General features: G+C 42.9%; 1 protein-coding gene across 8 annotated transcripts in view; it reads left to right on the forward strand.

Annotated features, from left to right (window-relative positions):
• Positions 1-4,827: 4,827 nt before the first annotated feature.
• Positions 4,828-19,013, forward strand: part of CADPS2 (calcium dependent secretion activator 2) — a 575,994-nt gene continuing 561,808 nt past the window's right edge. For 2 of the 8 annotated variants that reach the window (XM_033958190.1, XM_033958192.1), the window contains exon 1: positions 4,828-5,646. In XM_033958190.1, the coding sequence (XP_033814081.1) occupies positions 5,320-5,646 (327 nt within the window). In that variant the 5' untranslated portion in view covers positions 4,828-5,319. The remainder of the gene's footprint in view (positions 5,647-19,013) is intronic. The other 6 variants (XM_033958191.1, XM_033958194.1, XM_033958193.1 and 3 more) reach the window with 4 other exon arrangements.

Consider the following 19,013-nt stretch of genomic DNA (forward strand, 5'->3'; position numbering starts at 1 on the left):
ATAATTTTGTCTTCTCTGCAAATCTGATCACCTCACTCATTCCCATTTCCAGATAATTTAAACATAAGTTAGAAAGCACCAAACACAAATCCACTGAGTTCACACCAGACCTCCATATATCTTTCTGGCCCAGGTCACATAAATGTTGATGGTCCTTTTGTTTCCTCATATAGAAAAATAAAAAAACAACAACCCCAAAACAAATGTAAGACACACTGGTGCACAGCCTTAGCAGATGGATGCCATCTTGCATTTCACTAAGCCTAGTTGAGAAGATCTCACTTATATAATATCCTGTACAGAAAGTTCACCTTGCCCAGTGGTGTAAAGCTTGAAGCTGGAACTGGCCTAAGTGGATTGAAGGGAAAAGAAAGTGTCATTTCAGGTCTCTGTTCTGGCAAACAATACTGTGGATCAACTACAGAGCTTAGAAGTGACAACATCCAGTGGGGAGCAGCTCAACCAGTAAATTCTAGGTGCAGCTGGAGAATTAAGAATGAAGAACTGCTTTACTGCCTGTAATTCTAAGAAGCAATCTCTGATTTAGTTAAAACTATGCTCCTAGTAGTGAACTCTTTAACTTCTCAAGTTAAGGAATTGGAACAAAAATATCCCAACAAGAGAATGAGATATCAAAGATTATCTTTTGGGAAACCAAATGAGGAACTTCGCAATGTTCATTTATGCAATGCCAAGAGGTTTGAGTGGTACTGGTTAAAGATATATTTGGTGTTAGAACAAAATTGGAAACAATAGAAAATTATAGCAAAAGTATGAACAAGCTTTATTAACAGTTCTTGAATGTCAAGATTATCACTCAAGGAGATGGCTATGAGATATGCTTCTGATATGAACTGCCACCTATCTTGTTGGACTATTAATTACCATCTATACGATGTGGGTTTTCAGAGATGGAGAGATACAATGGATTATTTGGATTCAACTGTAGAATGTGTGACTCAGATTTATCCTGGGCAACACTGTTAGTTTCTTTTGTTGATAGCTTTGATAGAAACTGGATGCTTAAACAATAACAAGAGAGGGAAGCCATTTTTGATTTGATGTATTATTGATTTGATGGTATTTTTTGATGTGTGTGTCGAGAGACATAAAAGAGAGAAGCATTTTTTTTCTCTATCTTGGTGTTCTCCAACTTGAACATAAGAATAGCCTTACTGGGTCAGACCAATGGTCCATCAAAGCCCAGTAGCCCGTCCTCACAGTGGCCAATCCAGGTCACTAGTACCTGGCCAAAACCCAAGGTGTAGCACTATTCCATGCTATCAATACAGGGCAAGCAGTGGCTTTCCCCATGTCTATCTCAATAACAGACTATGGACTTTTCCTCCAGGAACTTGGTGAACATTCTTTTACAGGGGTGGACAATTAGTTTCCTTGAGGGTTACAACTCAGCTGACATTTATAGATTTCCACAATGAAAACGAATGAGATCTGTTTGCAAAGGTTAATATGAATTAAATTGATTTAATATGCACTGAAATTTTTAAGGCACATTAATGAACCTTATGTATGCTCTGAATGCACATCCCTACTAGCTAGAGTGCAGGAATGTGAGCTTAAGAAGCAATGGAGAGAGAGTGGGGGAGAGAGTGGCCTCCCCTCCAGCACTGTCAGTATTAACAGCTAGCACTTTCTCCCTTTCCTGTATCTACTCCCCCAGGATAAGCTTGCAAGGCACATAAGGCCATGCTTTCCTTTAGTTGGGAGCTGAGATCTTTCTTCCCCCCCTCCACAAAAACAATCTGTATATAAATTTCAATCACATGGCACCTTCCAGAGTCCATCAAGGTCAGAGATTCTTTGGCACACTGGGCACACAAGGCTGCAATCTGGCCAGACCTGGCCAAGATTGCTTAGCATTTCCTGTTCTGCCCTGCCCACCAACTAGCATACCTACTGAATGGATACTCTTAAGCACGGGACATTATTCTGAAAGACTGGCTGGGAGGTCTTTCACTGTTTTTCAATGACCTCACACCAACAACCCAATTACTGTAGAAAATATATATTTAATAATAATCAAAAGACAGCTTAGATTGAGATAGCATCCAATAGGATAGAATAACAGCAGTTGGGCCAAACAGAGGGGAAAACCAGAGTACCGGCACGTCTGTGCTCACCTATTCCGTTCTAGCTATACATAGGTCTCCTTGTTTTTTTTATGTCCTAGCCCTTAGCCTGGAAGACTGGGGCACTACCTAGCTACTGATTACACATTGCATAGCTATTAGTTACATAATTATATTATAATTAGTTATCATAATTTGAAATTCAATGATTGGCTGTTGTACAAATAACTGAATTATTACAAGGCTCCTCCTTGGTGTCAAATGTGACTTCCCTATTCCCCATGACAGTGCGTTCTTAGTACTAAAGGTCAATGATCCCTTGAACATGTGCCCCCTCTCTCCTCCACTGACCATTCCTTCTTCTGTTTTAGCTCCATTGCAATTGTCAGCAGTTCCAGAGTGTAATGCATGTCATGTTGACCTGTTATTGCGGCTTGGCTTGTAACCCACGCACTTCATGGAAATTCTCTCAATAGATTGTTGGTAATTGTCAGCATCAGCAAATATAACTGGTAGTTGTTAACCCATTTTTAAGTTTGGCCTGTTGTATTGTAGTTCAGGTATTGCAGATTTTATACAGTGAGCACCGTTCTTGTTCACTCTCTCTCAGTTCATAGCTGGTACCAGAGTTAGTCTTCATTAAGACGGAACTCTCTGCTGGGATTTTCTGGTTTCCTGGGTAAGTTGTGGGTAGGAAGACTAAGCACACAATTATTTTTCAAATGTTTGGGGATTTCCTAACCATTTTTTTTGAGGGGGGGGGGAATCAGTGGAACCGATAAAGTGTAGTTACTTACCTGTAACGTAGGTTCTCCGTGGACAGCAGGATAGTCAGCCTGCTGTCCACGGAGAACCTACGTTACAGGTAAGTAACTACACTCTCTCTGCTGGGATTTTCTGGTTTCCTGAGTAAGTTGTGAGTAGGAAGACTAAGCACACAATTATTTTTCAAATGTTTGGGGATTTCCTAACCATTTTTTTTGAGGGGGGGGGATCAGTGGAACCGATAAAGTGTAGTTACTTACCTGTAACGTAGGTTCTCCGTGGACAGCAGGTTAGTCAGCCTGCTGTCCACGGAGAACCTACGTTACAGGTAAGTAACTACATTCTCTCTGCTGGGATTTTCTGGTTTCCTGGGTAAGTTGTGGGTTGGAAGACTAAGCACACAATTATTTTTCAAATGTTTGGGGATTTCCTAAACATTTTTTTTGAGGGGGGGGGGGGAATCAGTGGAACCGATAACCACATTTTCTGTCTTTAATTCTCTCTTAAAAAAAAAAAAAAAAAATTTAGATTCTGCATATCCTTCAATTCTATGTGGATTACTAATTATTCAGGTACTAAAGCATTTTTCCCTAACTGTCCCGGTGGGCTCCCACTCTATCTAACGTACCTGGGGCCAAGGGGATTAAAGGCTCCTTTTACAAAGGTGCGCTAGCGGTTTTAGCGCATGCTAATGCCACGCGCGCTAGCTGCTACTGCCTCCTTTTAAGCAGGCGGTAATTTTTCAGCTAGCACGTGTGCTAAAAATGCTAGCGCACCTTCGTAAAAAGAGCCCTAAGTGACTTGCCTAGGGTCACAAGAAGCCGTGCAGGATTTGAACCCACAACCTCAGGGTGCTGAGGCTGAAGCTCTAACCACTGCACCACACACTGCCTGCCCCTCCCCCCCTTTTGCTGTTGCTGCCTTGCCACTTTCTTGGTTCCACTGGGACGTTCTGAATCCTATTTGGATACCTTGTGGTCTTTCTCCCATTTAGCTATTGTTGCTGCCGCCCCCTGTTCTTGCTGCCTACTGCTCTTTTGACTCACTGCTGTGCTGCGTTGTTGCTGCCTTGCTGCTATTGCAGGCTGACCTGCCCTTACTGCTTCACTTGGCTTCAAATGAGTGGTTTGCGGCTCAGGTATAACAAAGAAAGCATTACATAAACTTCTCTCCCCCTTCCATTCTCATACCTTGAGTTGTTTATGATACTGTGCTCTGATTTGTCCCTGTTTTGGTGTCCTACCTACCTAGGCAATACAGTATGGCGGAAAGTGTGCCTGATGCATGGCTCTGAAACACTAGCCTGGGGGAACAGGCAGTTTAGAACAGTCATTTTACCCTATCAGAAACATGCACAGTGAAAAATGGTTATAAAGCAGCTTGTGAAGGATCAGCAACATTATTCCTTTCATGAAGGATTGCAATAGATTTTGGTAGAAAGTGATCTGAAAAAACCTATGCATGGTCATTTTGAAGCCTTGACAATTGGTTCTCTTGCTTTTTTGTGTGCTGCCCAATGTTCCATACATGAGTGAGATAGGTCATGGGGATATTTATAATATTTCTTAAATAACGGCACATTTGCAAGGTCTGCAATTTATTGTTTCATTTAGCATAGGTCCTTTGGGAAGGGTGATGAGGGCTCATAAAATGTGTTGCACGTGTGCACCTCTTTAGTAAATAAAACTTAGATCTCAAGGGGGGTATGAAAAATGAATTATGCCCCGCTTGCCTGACTGAACATATCATGAGTTCGTGCAACAGGCTACAGTAAAAGAACAAATTCTTCTGCACGAATTTTAAAATCTAGTTTCTCACATTATAATTTGCAGTTCTATGTTAAAAAAAAAAAAAAAAAATGATTTCACACTCTGATACCATAACCGTGACGGTGGCAAGCCTATGTATGCTGTTATGTTTACCGTAGCAGGCGGTCAGGGGTTGTTTTGGGACCAGGTGCGTCAGAGGCAAACAGCAGCCCGGAACTCCACAAACGCGCGGCCAGGGTTCAGCGGGAGTCCGCGAGCGGCGCGCGCCGGCTCCTTAACATTCCATTCCACGTGTTGCATTGTTGTGGGCGCTACAGGTTGGGTTTTTTTTGTTGTTTTCTTGCCACCTGCGCTCCAGCTGCCGGGAGGTGCGCGTGGCGTCACTCGGGGAGGAGTGACCGGGTCGGCCGCCTGCTGCCATAGGAAAGGGCCTAGGCTTCCTCCCCACCCCCCTCAACTCCCTTCTGCAAGACCTCCCCTCCTCTCAGCGAGGAAATAGTCCGGGCTGGCAGAAAAAACTCGACGTGTCCGCCCAGGTGCTCCGACTTTTCTCTTCGCCTCGCCACAGAGAGAAGCCACTCTTCCAGCTGTCTTCTCCCCCCCCCCCCCAATAACCGAAACCCGGCTACAGCGGAAGAAATTGTCCCCCCCCCCCCCCGACTTTTCCTGAAGAAGAAGAAAGTGAAGCCCCTGACATGTTGGACCCGTCGTCCAGCGAAGAGGAGTCGGACGGGCTGGTGGAAGAGGAGCGGCGCGACGTGCTGGTGGCGGCGGCCGGGGGCTCGCAGAGGTCTTTGCCGCCCTCCGGCCGGGACTGCCGCGAGCAGGCGGGCAGACCGGCCAGCCCCAGCCCGTCGGTGGGCGGCGGCAGCAGCAGCGACGGCCGCGAGGAGCAGGAGCGCTTGCAGCGGGAGGAGAGGGAGCGCCGGGTCCGCCTGCAGCTCTATGTGTTCGCCATGAGGTGCATCGCCTATCCCTTCAACGCCAAGCAGCCCACGGACATGGCCCGCAGGCAGCAGAAGGTGAGTTCGGGCCACCTTTTTTTGCAGCGAGCGCCTGGCTTGTTTGGAGAGGGAGGGGGAGGGGGGGCGGTGACACCAGTTGCGCGGCAGCTGTTCGGTCAAAAAGACGTTCCGCCTGCTTTGGGGTTTTCTGCCTCGATTTTGCTGGGGAATCTTTCGGCTAGAGAGGTGCGCGTTTCGGAGGGGCTGCCCCTCCCCTCCTCGTAAGGAATGTACGCGGAGCTCTCGTTTGGAGTTTACGCGTCTCCTCTGTGCGAAAGTGGCGATAGGCTCATTGAGAACGTTTGTACATGCCGAGGGATCGCTCGCGTTCCACTCTGGAGGCGCAAAGAAATCAACAGGTCTCCCCCTCCCCCCCTAGTGGCGTTTGTTTCAGTGCTTTTAGCGCCACACACTTGAGAAAATCCGTTCGTTCAACAGGTTACATTTCTTTACTTAAATAAATAAGTTGAGGGAATCTATTGTGCGCTGTGCTGTGGTCCAACCGACACAGGTACCTGACTTACTGAGCAAACATTCCTATTGTGTGACTTGACAGAATGATCTGGAGGCCCCTCTGGCAGAGAATAATTGACCACATTTGCAATTTTCCAGAGCTTCCCTGCAGGAATTATTATTTAACGTGGGATCTGATAACGTGTTTTGGAACGGGTTCATAAATCTATCCAAATTAGTAAGGATCACGTGATGACACCATAGTGCTACATAGGTGCTGCAGAGGGAAACGTTTATCTTGTACAAAAGAAATCCAAAGTTGTGAGGTTTTGATTTTTTTTTTTTGGGGGTGTGGTTTATTTGAATGGAGGAGACAGCAAAAAGACAAGATATTGAAGGAGAACTTAAAAAAAAAAAATTCTGTATGCGATGTATCCAGGTATTACAGTGCTTGTATTTCTTTCTGCGGCGAATGCTGTTTAGATATTTGCTGTCAAGAGCAAAGTGGAAATGACCAATCAGATTGGTGCACAAAAAAGTGTCTTTCAACTCATCTGATAAATCATTTCCACTTTGCTCTTGCCTGTTTGATTTTGTGGAATTGCTTCCCCTGTTTTATTGTGTAGATATTTGCTGTGAAATTCCCTACTGTGCTTTAAAAAGAAACATTTCAATCTCCATAGCTAACTCCAAAGGGAGAGAGCATGACACGCTCAACAGACGACCACACCTTCTAGTTTTTAATTGTGAATTGGTGCTGGGTGTCATCAGGAAAACACTTTTTTAACACCTGCAGAGAAAGCTGAATATACACAAATGTGCTTCATATTTGCCATACAATACATATAAATATGAAAGAATACATATATATGTAATATGTAATATATGTAATACATATAAATATGAAAGAATGAATGTGGAATGCTTGGGTCTTAGCAATACATTTAATAAAGTATGGAGCCCATTGACTGCATTTGTAAACATACAATAATAGAGATATATCTTTTTATTTCTTAGATTTCCTGACACATCCAGGGTGGGGGGAGGGGAAAGTATTTGGAAGAGTTTAAAAATATTTAAATATAATATTGTAATAAATAATATGATTTAATATATTAATAATTGGGAGGTGGGGGGAAGAAATTGATGTTTTCTTTAATAATGTGTGTAATATGGTCTAATTTATGCAATCTGTTAAAGTTATATTAATTGTAATACACTGTCAAAGCTTGCAAATTAATAAAGAATTATTAAAAAAAAAAGGAAAACACTTTTTTTTCCTAGTAAAGATTTAAGTGCTACTGTATTGCTCTCTTATGGGCACTGCAGGCAGATGTGCCAGAAAGTCTGAAACAGGTTCTTAAGGCTACTTGCCCAGTCCATCGTTTCCTCCCCCAATAAATTGGGTCTAGATAAGTACAGAAACCTTGCCAGATTTCTGTGCGTGCTTTTCAATTTTTTTCTCATGTTGTCAAATGCAGAATTCCACATCAATTATTTTTCAAAATCAAATATAGCAATACCTAGCACAGTTGCTGAGGACATGAGATGGAAAATAGTGAAACGGGTCAAAGTGTTGTCACACATTTCCTATTTTCCAGTTGCTGTCAACTGTGCAGAAGTAGAAAGCATGTTGGACTTTGCAAAGATATTAGATGAAAAGATGTTACCTGGAATGCGATTGTAAGTAAGTGAATGATATATATATTTAGAGAGTCCACAATTAATGTTAGTACAGGTCATCTTGATCCTTAAGTACTTTGTGCTATTACCGTAGTTATCCCAAACAGGAGATCAGTTGAAAAGAAACGGGTTTTGCAGTTCATCAGAGAGGATTAACTAGAGTGAATGAATTAACGAACATTAGTATATGAAAAACTGGGCAAGACATTTGCCATAGATAAATGCAAGTGCAGGATCAGGATGTGATGAAATTTCACACAAAATTACTTGGGGGAGCTTAACAGAGCACAGTCTCAAACCAGGTAACTTCTGAACATCAGCCAAACTGTAGTGTGTAAAAAAAGAGAGGTTTTCAAAGCAAACAAACATCAGAAAGAAAAAAAAAGGCCTGTGTTCCATGCAAACATCGAGAAACTCCAAAGACAAAACAAAAGGCTCCTTTTACAAATGCGCGCTAGCGAGGTTAACGGGCGCAACTTATCACGCGTTAATCCCCGCGCTGGCCAAAAACTACCGCTCGCTTAAAAGGAGGCAGTAGCGGCTAGCGCATCCGGTGGTTTAGCGTGCGATATTACGCGCATTAAACCGCTAATGCGCGTTCGTAAAAGGAGCCCAAACTGGAACTGTCGCAGATGAAACAAATGAATGTAAAGTTTATTAGATATGTTTAAAACTTCTGAGGTTTTGGCATTAGTAATGGAAGAAGAGACAAAACTTTTTCAAAAAGAAGGAAGAGTAAAATGACCTTAGGATGGTCTCAAGAGCCAATCAAATCCTGTTAGATTATCTCTAGAGGACTGAAAATGCCAAAATGCTGCTGGTATTGTATACTAGAATTTTGACAAAGCTGCGGAAGTGAGGCTGCCGCGGTAAATACAAGGAAGCCCATTCAGTTCCTATTAACACAGCAGCGTTGCTACCGTGGCTTTGTGAGAGTAGCCCCTAGTGGTTAGAGCACCTGGGCTGACGACCAGGAAGCCCAGTGTTAATATTGGGCAAGTCGCATAACTTTATATTGCCTCAAGTACAGATTTTAGTGCTGAAGTGAGCAGTGCCAGCCCTCCAGTGCTGAAAGCTAATGGCATTCAAATTATCCACGCCTTCTACGAAACCGTGCTAGTGGTTTGTATCGCAGAGAGCTGCGCTGAATGGCCCACGCTCATTGAGTTCCTATGAGCATCGGGAGCAGTGCGGGCCATTCAGCGCGGCTTCCTGTCTCGAAGACGTTCACAGGCCGATAGAAAAATTAAAACCTGACAAATCACCGGGCCCAGATGGAATCCACCCTAGGGTACTAAAAGAACTGAAGGAGGAGATAGCGGAACTACTACAGCAAGTCTGTAATCTATCCCTAAAAACAGGCGTGATCCCGGAGGATTGGAAGATAGCCAATGTTACGCCAATCTTTTAAAAAGGGATCGAGAGGTAACCCGGGGAACTACAGACCGGCAAGTCTGACCTCGGTTCCTGGGAAAATGACGGAAGCGCTGATAAAAGAAAGCATCGAGGAACATCTAGAAAGGAATAAACTTATGATAACAAGCCAACATGGCTTCTGCAAGGGAAGATCGTGCCTGACGAACTTATTGCACTTCTTCGAAGAAATTAATAAACAGAGGAACAAAGGGGACCCCATAGACATCGTATATTTAGACTTCCAAAAAGCATTTGACAAGGTACCCCATGAATGCCTACTTCGGAAACTGAAGTACCATGGGGTAGAAGGAGACGTACACAGATGGATCAGGAATTGGTTGGCGGGTAGGAAGCAGAGGGTAGGAGTGAAGGGCCACTACTCGGACTGGAGGAGGGTCACGAGTGGTGTTCTGCAAGGGTTGGTGCTTGAACCGCTGCTGTTCAATGTATTTATAAATGATCTAGAAACAGGGACGAAGAGCGAAGTAATAAAATTTGCAGACGACACCAAACTATTTAATGGGGCTAGGACTAAAGAAGACTGCGAAGATTTACAAAGGGACCTGAACACGCTAGTGGAGTGGGCAACGAGATGGCAGATGAAGTTTAATGTAGAGAAATGTAAAGTCTTGCACGTAGGAAACAGAAACCCAAGGTACAGCTACACGATGGGAGGGCTGTTACTGAGTGAGAGTACCCAAGAAAGGGACTTGGGGGTAATAGTGGACAAGACCATGAAGACGTCAGCACAGTGCGCAGCGGCCGTTAAGAAAGCGAATAGAATGCTAGGTATAATCAAGAAGGATATTACAACCAGAACGAAAGAAGTTATCGTCCCGTTGTATCGGGCGATGGTGCACCCGCATCTGGAGTACTGCGTCCAATATTGGTCGCCGTACCTAAAGAAGGATATGGCAATACTCGAGAGGGTTCAGAAGAGAGTGACACGTTTGATAAAAGGTATGGAAAACCTTTCATACGCTGAAAGATTGGAGAAACTGAGGCTCTTTTCCCTGGAGAAGCGGAGATTTCATTGGAGAAGAGGAGACTTAGAGGGGATACGATAGAGACTTACAAAATCATGAAGGGCATAGAGAAAATGGAGAGGTACAGATTCTTCAAGCTTTCGAAAACTACAAGAACGAGAGGGCATTCAGAAAAATTAAAAGGGGACAGATTCAGAACCAATTTTAGGAAGTTCTTCTTCACCCAATAGATGGTGGACACCTGGAATGCGCTTCCAGATGGCGTGATAGGACAGGGTACGGTATTGGAGTTCAAGAAGGGATTGGACAATTTCCTGAAGGAAAAGGGGATAGAAGGGTATAGATAGAGAGTTACTATACTGGTGGGCTGCCGTGTGACCGAACTGCTGGGCATGACGGACCCCTGGTCTGTCCCAGCAGAGGCACTGCTTATGTTCTTAAACTGCTAGCACAGTTTCTTAAAAGAGGGGGGTATAGGTGCGTTTTAAAAACAAAATCAAGGGGGAGGAATATACTTGGTGCATGTGCAGATGAGATTTGCAGTAAGCGCAGTTCTTGTCCACGTGTGCCGGGCAAACCTGAAAGCCTTTTTAATTATAAGTTTTTCAATTATTTTTCTCACTTGAACAGCTTATAGTTAGGTGCTGAAAAAAGCACTAATGTTTGCTTTCACTTTCAGATATGTTCAGACGCGCCCACATTTGTGTTTCAGTACCGGTGCTTAGAGGCTTGCGCAGGCTTCCTTATGCTTCCAAAATAAATTAAAACTGCCAGATTCTAAACAAAAAAATCATAAGAAATCCTCTCAACCCCCCCTTCCCCCCCTTGCCAGCTACAAGTTAGTATTATTTTTCAGCAGTAAGAACAGGGTTTGCAGGTGTGCAGACTCTTATTTGTGTTGATTTACCACTTTTCCTTACCGGATCGAAGCGGTTTACAAACAAGTACAATAAATATACAGGAACTCCATTAAAGACGGGACAGACCTAACCCAAGAACTCATTCGATCTGGACAGACATATATCCCTGAACTGTAAAAGGAGCCCCTAGCCAACTGTTCAAAGTTGTTAAAACGCATGTAGATTGTGAAAAATTGCAGGCAGACCTTAGGAAACTGCAAGACTGGGCATCCAAATGACAGATGATTGCAAATGGAGAAATGCAAAGTGATGCACATTGGGAAGAATAACCCAAATCATCGGAAAGAAAAATCTGGGTGTCATTGTAGACAATACTTGCCAAATGTGTGCTGGTGGCCAAAAAAAGCCCAAAAGATGCTAGAAATTATTTTTAAAAAGGGATGGTAAGCAAGACTAAGAACCTTATAATGCTTTTGTATTGCTCCTTGGTGCGACCTCACCTTGAGTATTGAGTTCAATTTTGGTAGCCTTATTTCAAAAAAAGATATAGCAGAACTAGAAAAGATTCAAAGAAGAGGAACAAGGTTCAACATTGAGTTATCACCCAGATAAAGGATCAAGATGATAAAGGGGTTGGATCTCCTCTCGTATGAGGAAAGACTAGAGGTTAGGGCTCTTCAGCTTGTAAAAAAGATGGCTGATGGGAAATGTTTGAAGTCTACAAAATCCTGAGTGGTGTAGAATGGGTACAAGTGGATTGAATTTTTTTTTTTTTTTTACTCCCAATAAAATATTACAAAGACTAGGGGATACTCGAAGTTACAGGGAGATATTTTTAAAATCAATAAGAGGAAATATTTTTTTCACTCGGAGAAATAGTTAAGCTTTGGAATGCATTGTCAGAGGTTGTGGTAAGAGTGGTTAACATAGCAGGTTTAAAAAAAGGTTTGGACAAGTTCCCGGAGGAAAAGTCCATAGTCTACTATTGAGACAGACATGGGGGAAGCCACTGCTTGCCCTGAATTGGCAGCATGGAATGTTGCTACTATTTGGGGTTTTGCCAAGTACTTGTGATCTGGATTGACCACCCTGAATCTGGGATACTGGGCTTGATGGACCATTGGTCTGACCCAGTAAGGCTATTCTTATGTTAGATTCTCATTTATTCTAATACCTGATAGGGAAAGCGAACTACATCTAATCCTTTAAATATTCCCAAGCATGCTTCACATTTCCCACCCATTTATGGTCACAACAATCCAAAAGTCAATTTAAAAAGATGAGTCTTCAATAAAATCTTAAGCCTCCTCTATCATTGTATTTCTTCACCCGCTTCCCTTTCGGTTCTGATTTTGTTTTGTGATTTGTCTGTTATTGGTACAATCTCCCTGAATTTGGTGATGTATTATGTTTTTTTAGATTTATTCATCACTTTGTATTAAGATTAAGCAATTCAAATTTTAAATAAAATTTGAAAACTTGAAATTCTGATCTAATCTCTTTTGGTAGGTCATTCCTCATTGTGAGTGCTCACTCTCAGGTGATGGCCCATTGTACTTTTGAAAAGCGGGTCCTTGATAGTTTATAATCCTGCATAGATCTAAGGCAGGGGTAGGCAATTCCGGTCCTTGAGAGCCGGAGCCAGGTCAGGTTTTCAGGATATGCACAATGAATATGTAAGAGATGGATTTGCATGCACTGCCTCCTTGAGATGCAAATCTATCTCGTGCATATTTATTGTGGATATCCTGAAAACCTGACCTGGCTCCGGCTCTCGAGGACCGGAATTGCCTACCCCTGATCTAAGGCAATGAGTAGGTGTATAGAGCAATGTCAGCCTACTTAAGTATGTTTGCTCCTTTTCCCACAATGCTTTGTGAACAATACAAAGTAATTTAAATGTACTTCTAAAAGTGACCAATAGTCAATGATATTTCAAAGTGTAGAGATTTACTAATTGGACAACTAGATGTGCAAATACATAGGGCTCCTTTTATCAAGCCGCGCTAGCGGTTTAATGTGCGTAATAGCGCGCGTTAAATCGCCAGCCATGCTAGCCGCTACCGCCTCCCTTGAGCAGGCGGTAGTTTTTAGGCCAGCGCGGGGGTTAGCGCATGATGAAAAGTTGTGCGCGCTAACCCCACTAGTGCGGCTTGATAAAAGGAGCCCGTAGTATACATGAAATACTAACTAGGGAGAATTACATATAGTGGGGGTAATAGTGGACAAGACAATGAAGCCGTCGGCACAGTGCGCAGCGGCCTCTAAGAAGGCGAATACAATGCTAGGTATTATCAGGAAAGGTATTACAACCAGAATGAAAGAAGTTAGCCTGCCGTTGTATCGGGCGATGGTGTGCCCCCATCTGGAGTACTGTGTCCAATATTGGTCGCCGTACCTTAAGAAGGCGACACTCGAGAGGGTTCAGAAAAGAGCTACACGATTGATAAAAGGTATGGAAAACCTTTCATATGCTGAAAGATTGGAGAAACTGGAGCTCTTTTCCCTAGAGAAGCGGAGACTTAGAGGGGACATGATAGAGACCTACAAGATCATGAAGGGCATAGAGAAAGTAGAGAGGGACAGATTCTTCAAACTCTCGAAAACTACAAGATACAAGAGGGCATTCGGAAAAAAATGAGAGGGGACAGATTCAGAACCATTGCTAGAAAGTTCTTCTTCACCCAAAGGGTGGTGGACATCTGGAATGTGCTTCTGGAGGTTGTAATAGGACAGAGTACGGTATTGGGGTTCAAGAAGGGATTAGATAACTTCCTGAAGGAAAAGAGGATAGAAGGGTATAGTTAGAGGATCACTATACAGGTCTTGGACCTGATGGGCCGCCATGTGAGTGGACTGCTGGGCATGATGGACCTCTGGTCTGACCTAGCAGAGGCACTGCTTATGTTATTATGGTTCATTTATTTAAAGAGCTTTCAAAGTTTCTATCTTCCCCAACATGACATGAGGATAACATTTTTTTTCTCATTTGCTTCACAGAATATTTTTTTAGGTGCTAAATAGTATCTTATTATAGAGAGGAGCATGATTGTGGTGGGTCATATGAATTCTCTAAAAAAAAAAAAAAACCACCCCAACATCTCTCCCTGTTTTAATTTATTTTTAGGTAATCCATCAACTGCATCTGAGTACCTATCTATGATATGTCATATTTCATCTTGCTTAAGAATTTGTATCCTGATGCCCACTGCTGTATTCCCAGTCAGACACTGAAAGCATTCCTTCGCTATTTTTTCATCTATGTGGTGTCAGATATATACGAGGGTAAATCAAAAAAGTAAAGGCAAAATACATGTAATGGCTTTAATAGAAGCAACTATGTACAATTGAACATATCACTTTTCCAAATAGCCTCCCATGCAAGACGATCCATTTGTTGTATTGTTCAACTAGCTTCTGCATTCATGCAGAAAAGTTTTTTGGCTGTTTCTGAAGCCAGGTGAGCACTTCTTCCTTTACTTCATTATGCTTTGTCTTTTGCTCTCCGGGTTGCAGTGATGCATGCATGTCTTGCCGCTGTAGATAATTCTCTCCAGAATACTCGTATCTTCTTCATACTGTCTCAGGAGCTGGGTCGCAACCTCCACACGCTGTTGCTTGTGCAGATCAGTAAGCATTGTGTGCAGACTTTCCTGTAGCCTAAATCATCATGCATTATGGCAAATGCAGATCAAATAGCTGATATCCAAATCTGCAGCCAATTCAGACACCGTTATCTAATCAAGGTATCCACCCTGTCAATGTGCTCTTGTGTAGAGAGTGACACAGTAATGGTTACCACAGTAATTCCTGCAGGACTGGGAAACAGTTGTCCATTTTGCCTGGTATTACTGCGGTAACAGAAGACCAGTGGTCTCAATCTCAAACCCTTTGCAGGGCCACATTTTGGATTTGTAGGTACTTGGAGCGCCTCAGAAAAATAGTTAATGTCTTATTAAAGAAATGACAATTTTGCATGAAGTAAAACTTTTTATAGTTTATAAATCTTTCCTTTTGGCTAAGTAATATAATAAATCTTAATAATAATATTGTAATTTATAGCTAAAGAGACATATGATCAAGAAACTGTTTTATTTTACTTTTGTGATTATGATAAACATACCGAGGGCCTCAAAGTAGGACCTGACGGGCCGCATATGGCCCCCAGGCTGCGAGTTTGAGACCACTGCAGTAGACCATCCTATTATAGTGCCTTGGGATTGGGAACTGCTGCCATAGTAATACCGCAGCAATGGAGACCCAGAGAACCCTCCCCAAGCCTACCTTTTTAATGTCCCTAGTGGTCTAGTGGCTTCTTTCCTCCCTTCCTGCTCTGCCTGCCATCTGTCCATCCATCTCACCCTCCCGCCTAACTCCACGTGGTGCAACCCCGATGCCGAACCGGCACCACCTGTGCCTTACCTTATCATTCCTGGTGGTCTAGAGCAGTGTTCTTTAACCTTTTACACCTATAGACCGATGGAAATAAAATAATTATTTTGAGACCAGCGCCGGTCCATGGACTGGCGGATGAAGAACACTGGGCTAAATCGTTGGCCAGCCTTCACCCATCTCAGCTCAATCAACGCCCCAGACCCTGCCCCCATAATAGTACTAATTGTAACACTATTTTTTCCATTCATTTTTCTTATATACACACAATATACTTTTATATTAACAACATTACATTAGGGATTTCTATTCCGCCATTACCTTGCAGTTCAAGGCGGATTACAAAAGAATTATCCAAGATGTATTACAACAAGAACTTACAAAAAAAAAAAAAAAATTGGTCATTTTCAAAAAGAGTGAGAAATGGGTAAGGTTATTTGTTTGGGGTAGTTGGCTTTAGTGAGAGGTGGAGTTTGAGACTTGCAGTATTATTTCTTTTTTCAGAGTTTTCTTGAAGAGTATGGTCTTTATTTCTTTTCTAAAAGTCTTGTAGTCGAGGGATGCCGTCAGTAGATTGGCGATTTGGTTGTCTAGTTTGGCTGCTTGAGTGGCCAGGAGGCCATGATATAGATTTTTTCCGTTTGACCTCCTTAATTGGGGGGTATGAGAATGGGGTATGAGTTTTCCTATGTCTGGTTGCGGTGTTGTGGATGAGGCAGTTATTCAGGTAGTTTGGACTGTCTCCGTATAAAGTCTTAAATAGTAGGCAGTAGAATTTAAATTGTATTCTTGCTGGGATCGGAAGCCAGTGCGATTGGAGATATGCTTCTGTAATGTGATCATGTTTTTTTAATGAGTAGATGAGTTTTAGTGCTGAGTTTTGGATAGATTGTAGTTGTTTTGTTATGGTTGTAGGGCATGGGAGGTAGAGGATATTACAGTAGTCAAGTAGGCCTAGTATTAAGGACTGAACTATGAGCTAGAATTGAGTTTTCTCGAAGAATTTCCGAACTTGTCTTAAGTTTCTCATGACTAAGAATGACTTTTGTATTGTTTTATTGATTTGCGGTTGCATGGTGCAGCATCTGTCGATAGCAGTTTTAGGGTGGTTTGTATGGGGTAGTTGATTGCGTTGATTTCAATGTTGGTTATGGTTGGTATTTTGTTGTTTTCTAGGAGGATGAATTTCGTTTTATCTGGGTTCAATTTCAGTTTGTGATCTTTCATCCAAGTTGCTACTGATTTTAGTGTTTGGTATATTGTGTTCGTCATGGAGAGTTCAGGTTGATCGAAGGGTATGAGAATGGTAATGTCATCGGCATAGCTGTAGGAGATTATGCCTTGTTTGTCCAGGTGAGAGCTGAGGGAGGCTATATAGAGATTGAAGAGAGTTGGGGATAGAGGGGATCCTTGGGGAACTCCGCAGGGGTTTGACCAAGGTTCAGATTTTTGTTTTTCTGATTTTACTCTATAGGTTCTTGATTTAAGGAATCCTTCAAACCATGTGTATACTTTATCTGTGATACCTATTGTATCCAGGATTTGTAGTAGAATGTTATGGTCCACCAAGTTGAATGCAGCGGTAAGGTCTAGTTGTATGAGCATCATTTTTTTTTCCTGTGCTGAGATGTTGTCTGGCTGTGTCCAAGAGAGAGATCCTAGTAGTGTTTCTGTGCTGAAGTTGTTTCTGAAGCCGGATTGTGTGGGATGGAGTATGTTATGGTTTTCTAGTTAATTGGAGAGGAATTTGGCAACTAGTCCTTCTATTATTTTGACGTAGAGTGGAGTAGAGGCAGAGTAGTTGGCTGTTTGGTCTATCGGTCCTTTGGGATCTTTGAGGATCGGGGTGATGATGATTTCACTGAGGTTGGTAGGGTAGTGGCCGTTTATTAGCGAGATAAGAATTGCCGCTGCTGGGTCAAACCAGTGGTACATCATGCCCAGCAGTCTGCTCACTCGGCAGCCCTTAGGTCAAAGACCAGTGCTCTAAATGAGTCCAGCCTCACCTGTGTACGTTCAGTTTAGCAGGAACTTGACCAACTTTGTCTTGAATCCTTAGAGGGTGTTTTCCCCTATAATAGACTCCGGAAGAGCGTTCCAATTTTCTACCATTCTCTGGGTGAAGAAGAACTTCTTTATGTTTGTACGGAATCTGTCCCCTTTCAACTTTAGAGAGTGCACTCTCGTTCTCCCTACCTTGAAGAGGGTGAACAACCTGTCTTTATCTACTAAGTCTATTCCCTTCATTATCTTGAATGTTTCGATCATGTCCCATCTTTTCAAGGGAGAAGAGGCCCAGTTTCTCTTAATCTCTCGCTGCACGGCAACTCCTCCAACCCCTTAACCATTTTAGTCGTTCTTCTCTGGAACCTTTTGAGTAGTACCGTATCCTTGACCAGTGCTGGCCACAGTACTCCAGCTGAGTGCGCACCGTGGTCCGGTATAGCGATATGATAACCTTCTCCGATCTGTTCGTGATTCCCTTCTTTATCATTCCTAGCATTCTGTTGGCCCATTTTGCCGCCGCTGCGCATTGCGTGGACGGCTTCATTGACTTGTTGATCAGAAATCCCAAGTCTCTTTCCTGGAAAGGTCTCTCCAATTACCGCCCCAGCCATCCTGTATTCATGTTAGAGATTTTTGTTACTGACATGCATCACTTTACACTTATCCACGTTGAACCTCATTTGCATATAACAGAGGTGGCAGGAATGCAAATGTGCCTCATGCATATTCATTAGGGATATCTTGAAAATGTGACTGGCTGGGGGTCCCCCAGGATAGGTTTAAGAACAACTGTCCTAGCCTCACTCTCATGCCCTGAGTGATCCTTGAGCCCCAGTGGTCACAAATTCCATCCTTCAACAAAATAATATGCAATCTTTATTTTATTCACCTCCTTCTCGTTTTACCAGTTAGTGGCATGCAGAAAGGTAGAAAGAGTTACTACTAAAGCTACAGCTGTTCTTTAGGACAAGGCATGTGATGGCATAAACATCTGCTCCCTCTCTTCCTTTTCCTGGAAGATGGCCTGTTCTCCTTGGAGCAACGCAAGCAGCTGATTCTTCTCAGGGGTGAAATAATTGGATCAGTCCATTCTCTTGGCAGTGGAGGGGACGGGTATCAACCCAGGCTGACCAATCTCATTGGAAGTAGATTCTACCTGTGCAGCCACATTTTAATTCTTTGGGACCTGGATCCTGGTCTTGGGCAGTGCTTCACTGGTGATTGGGTCTGCTGGCTGTTTAGCTTTATTTATGTTCTGCTTCATTGCTTTGCTTCATAGGATGGAGTTAGTTCAGAGGGAGGCCACCAAAAAGGCCAGTAATACAGATGGAGAGGGATGTCAGATAAAGTTTGCGTAGCATAAAGGATGTTAGGAGAGACTTTATCAATGTTTATCTGGGTTAAGAACATAGGAATAACCTTACTGGGTCAGACCAATAGTCCATCAAGCCCAGTAGCCCGTTCTCATGGTGGCCAATCCAGGTCACTAGAACCTGGCTAAAACCCAAGGAGTAGCAACATTCCATGCTACCAATACAGGGCAAGCAGTGGCTTCCCCCATGTCTTTCTCCATAACAGACTATGGACT

This window comes from Geotrypetes seraphini, chromosome 9 (assembly GCF_902459505.1).
Source record: "Geotrypetes seraphini chromosome 9, aGeoSer1.1, whole genome shotgun sequence".
In the NCBI taxonomy this organism is placed as follows: Eukaryota; Metazoa; Chordata; class Amphibia; order Gymnophiona; family Dermophiidae; genus Geotrypetes; species Geotrypetes seraphini.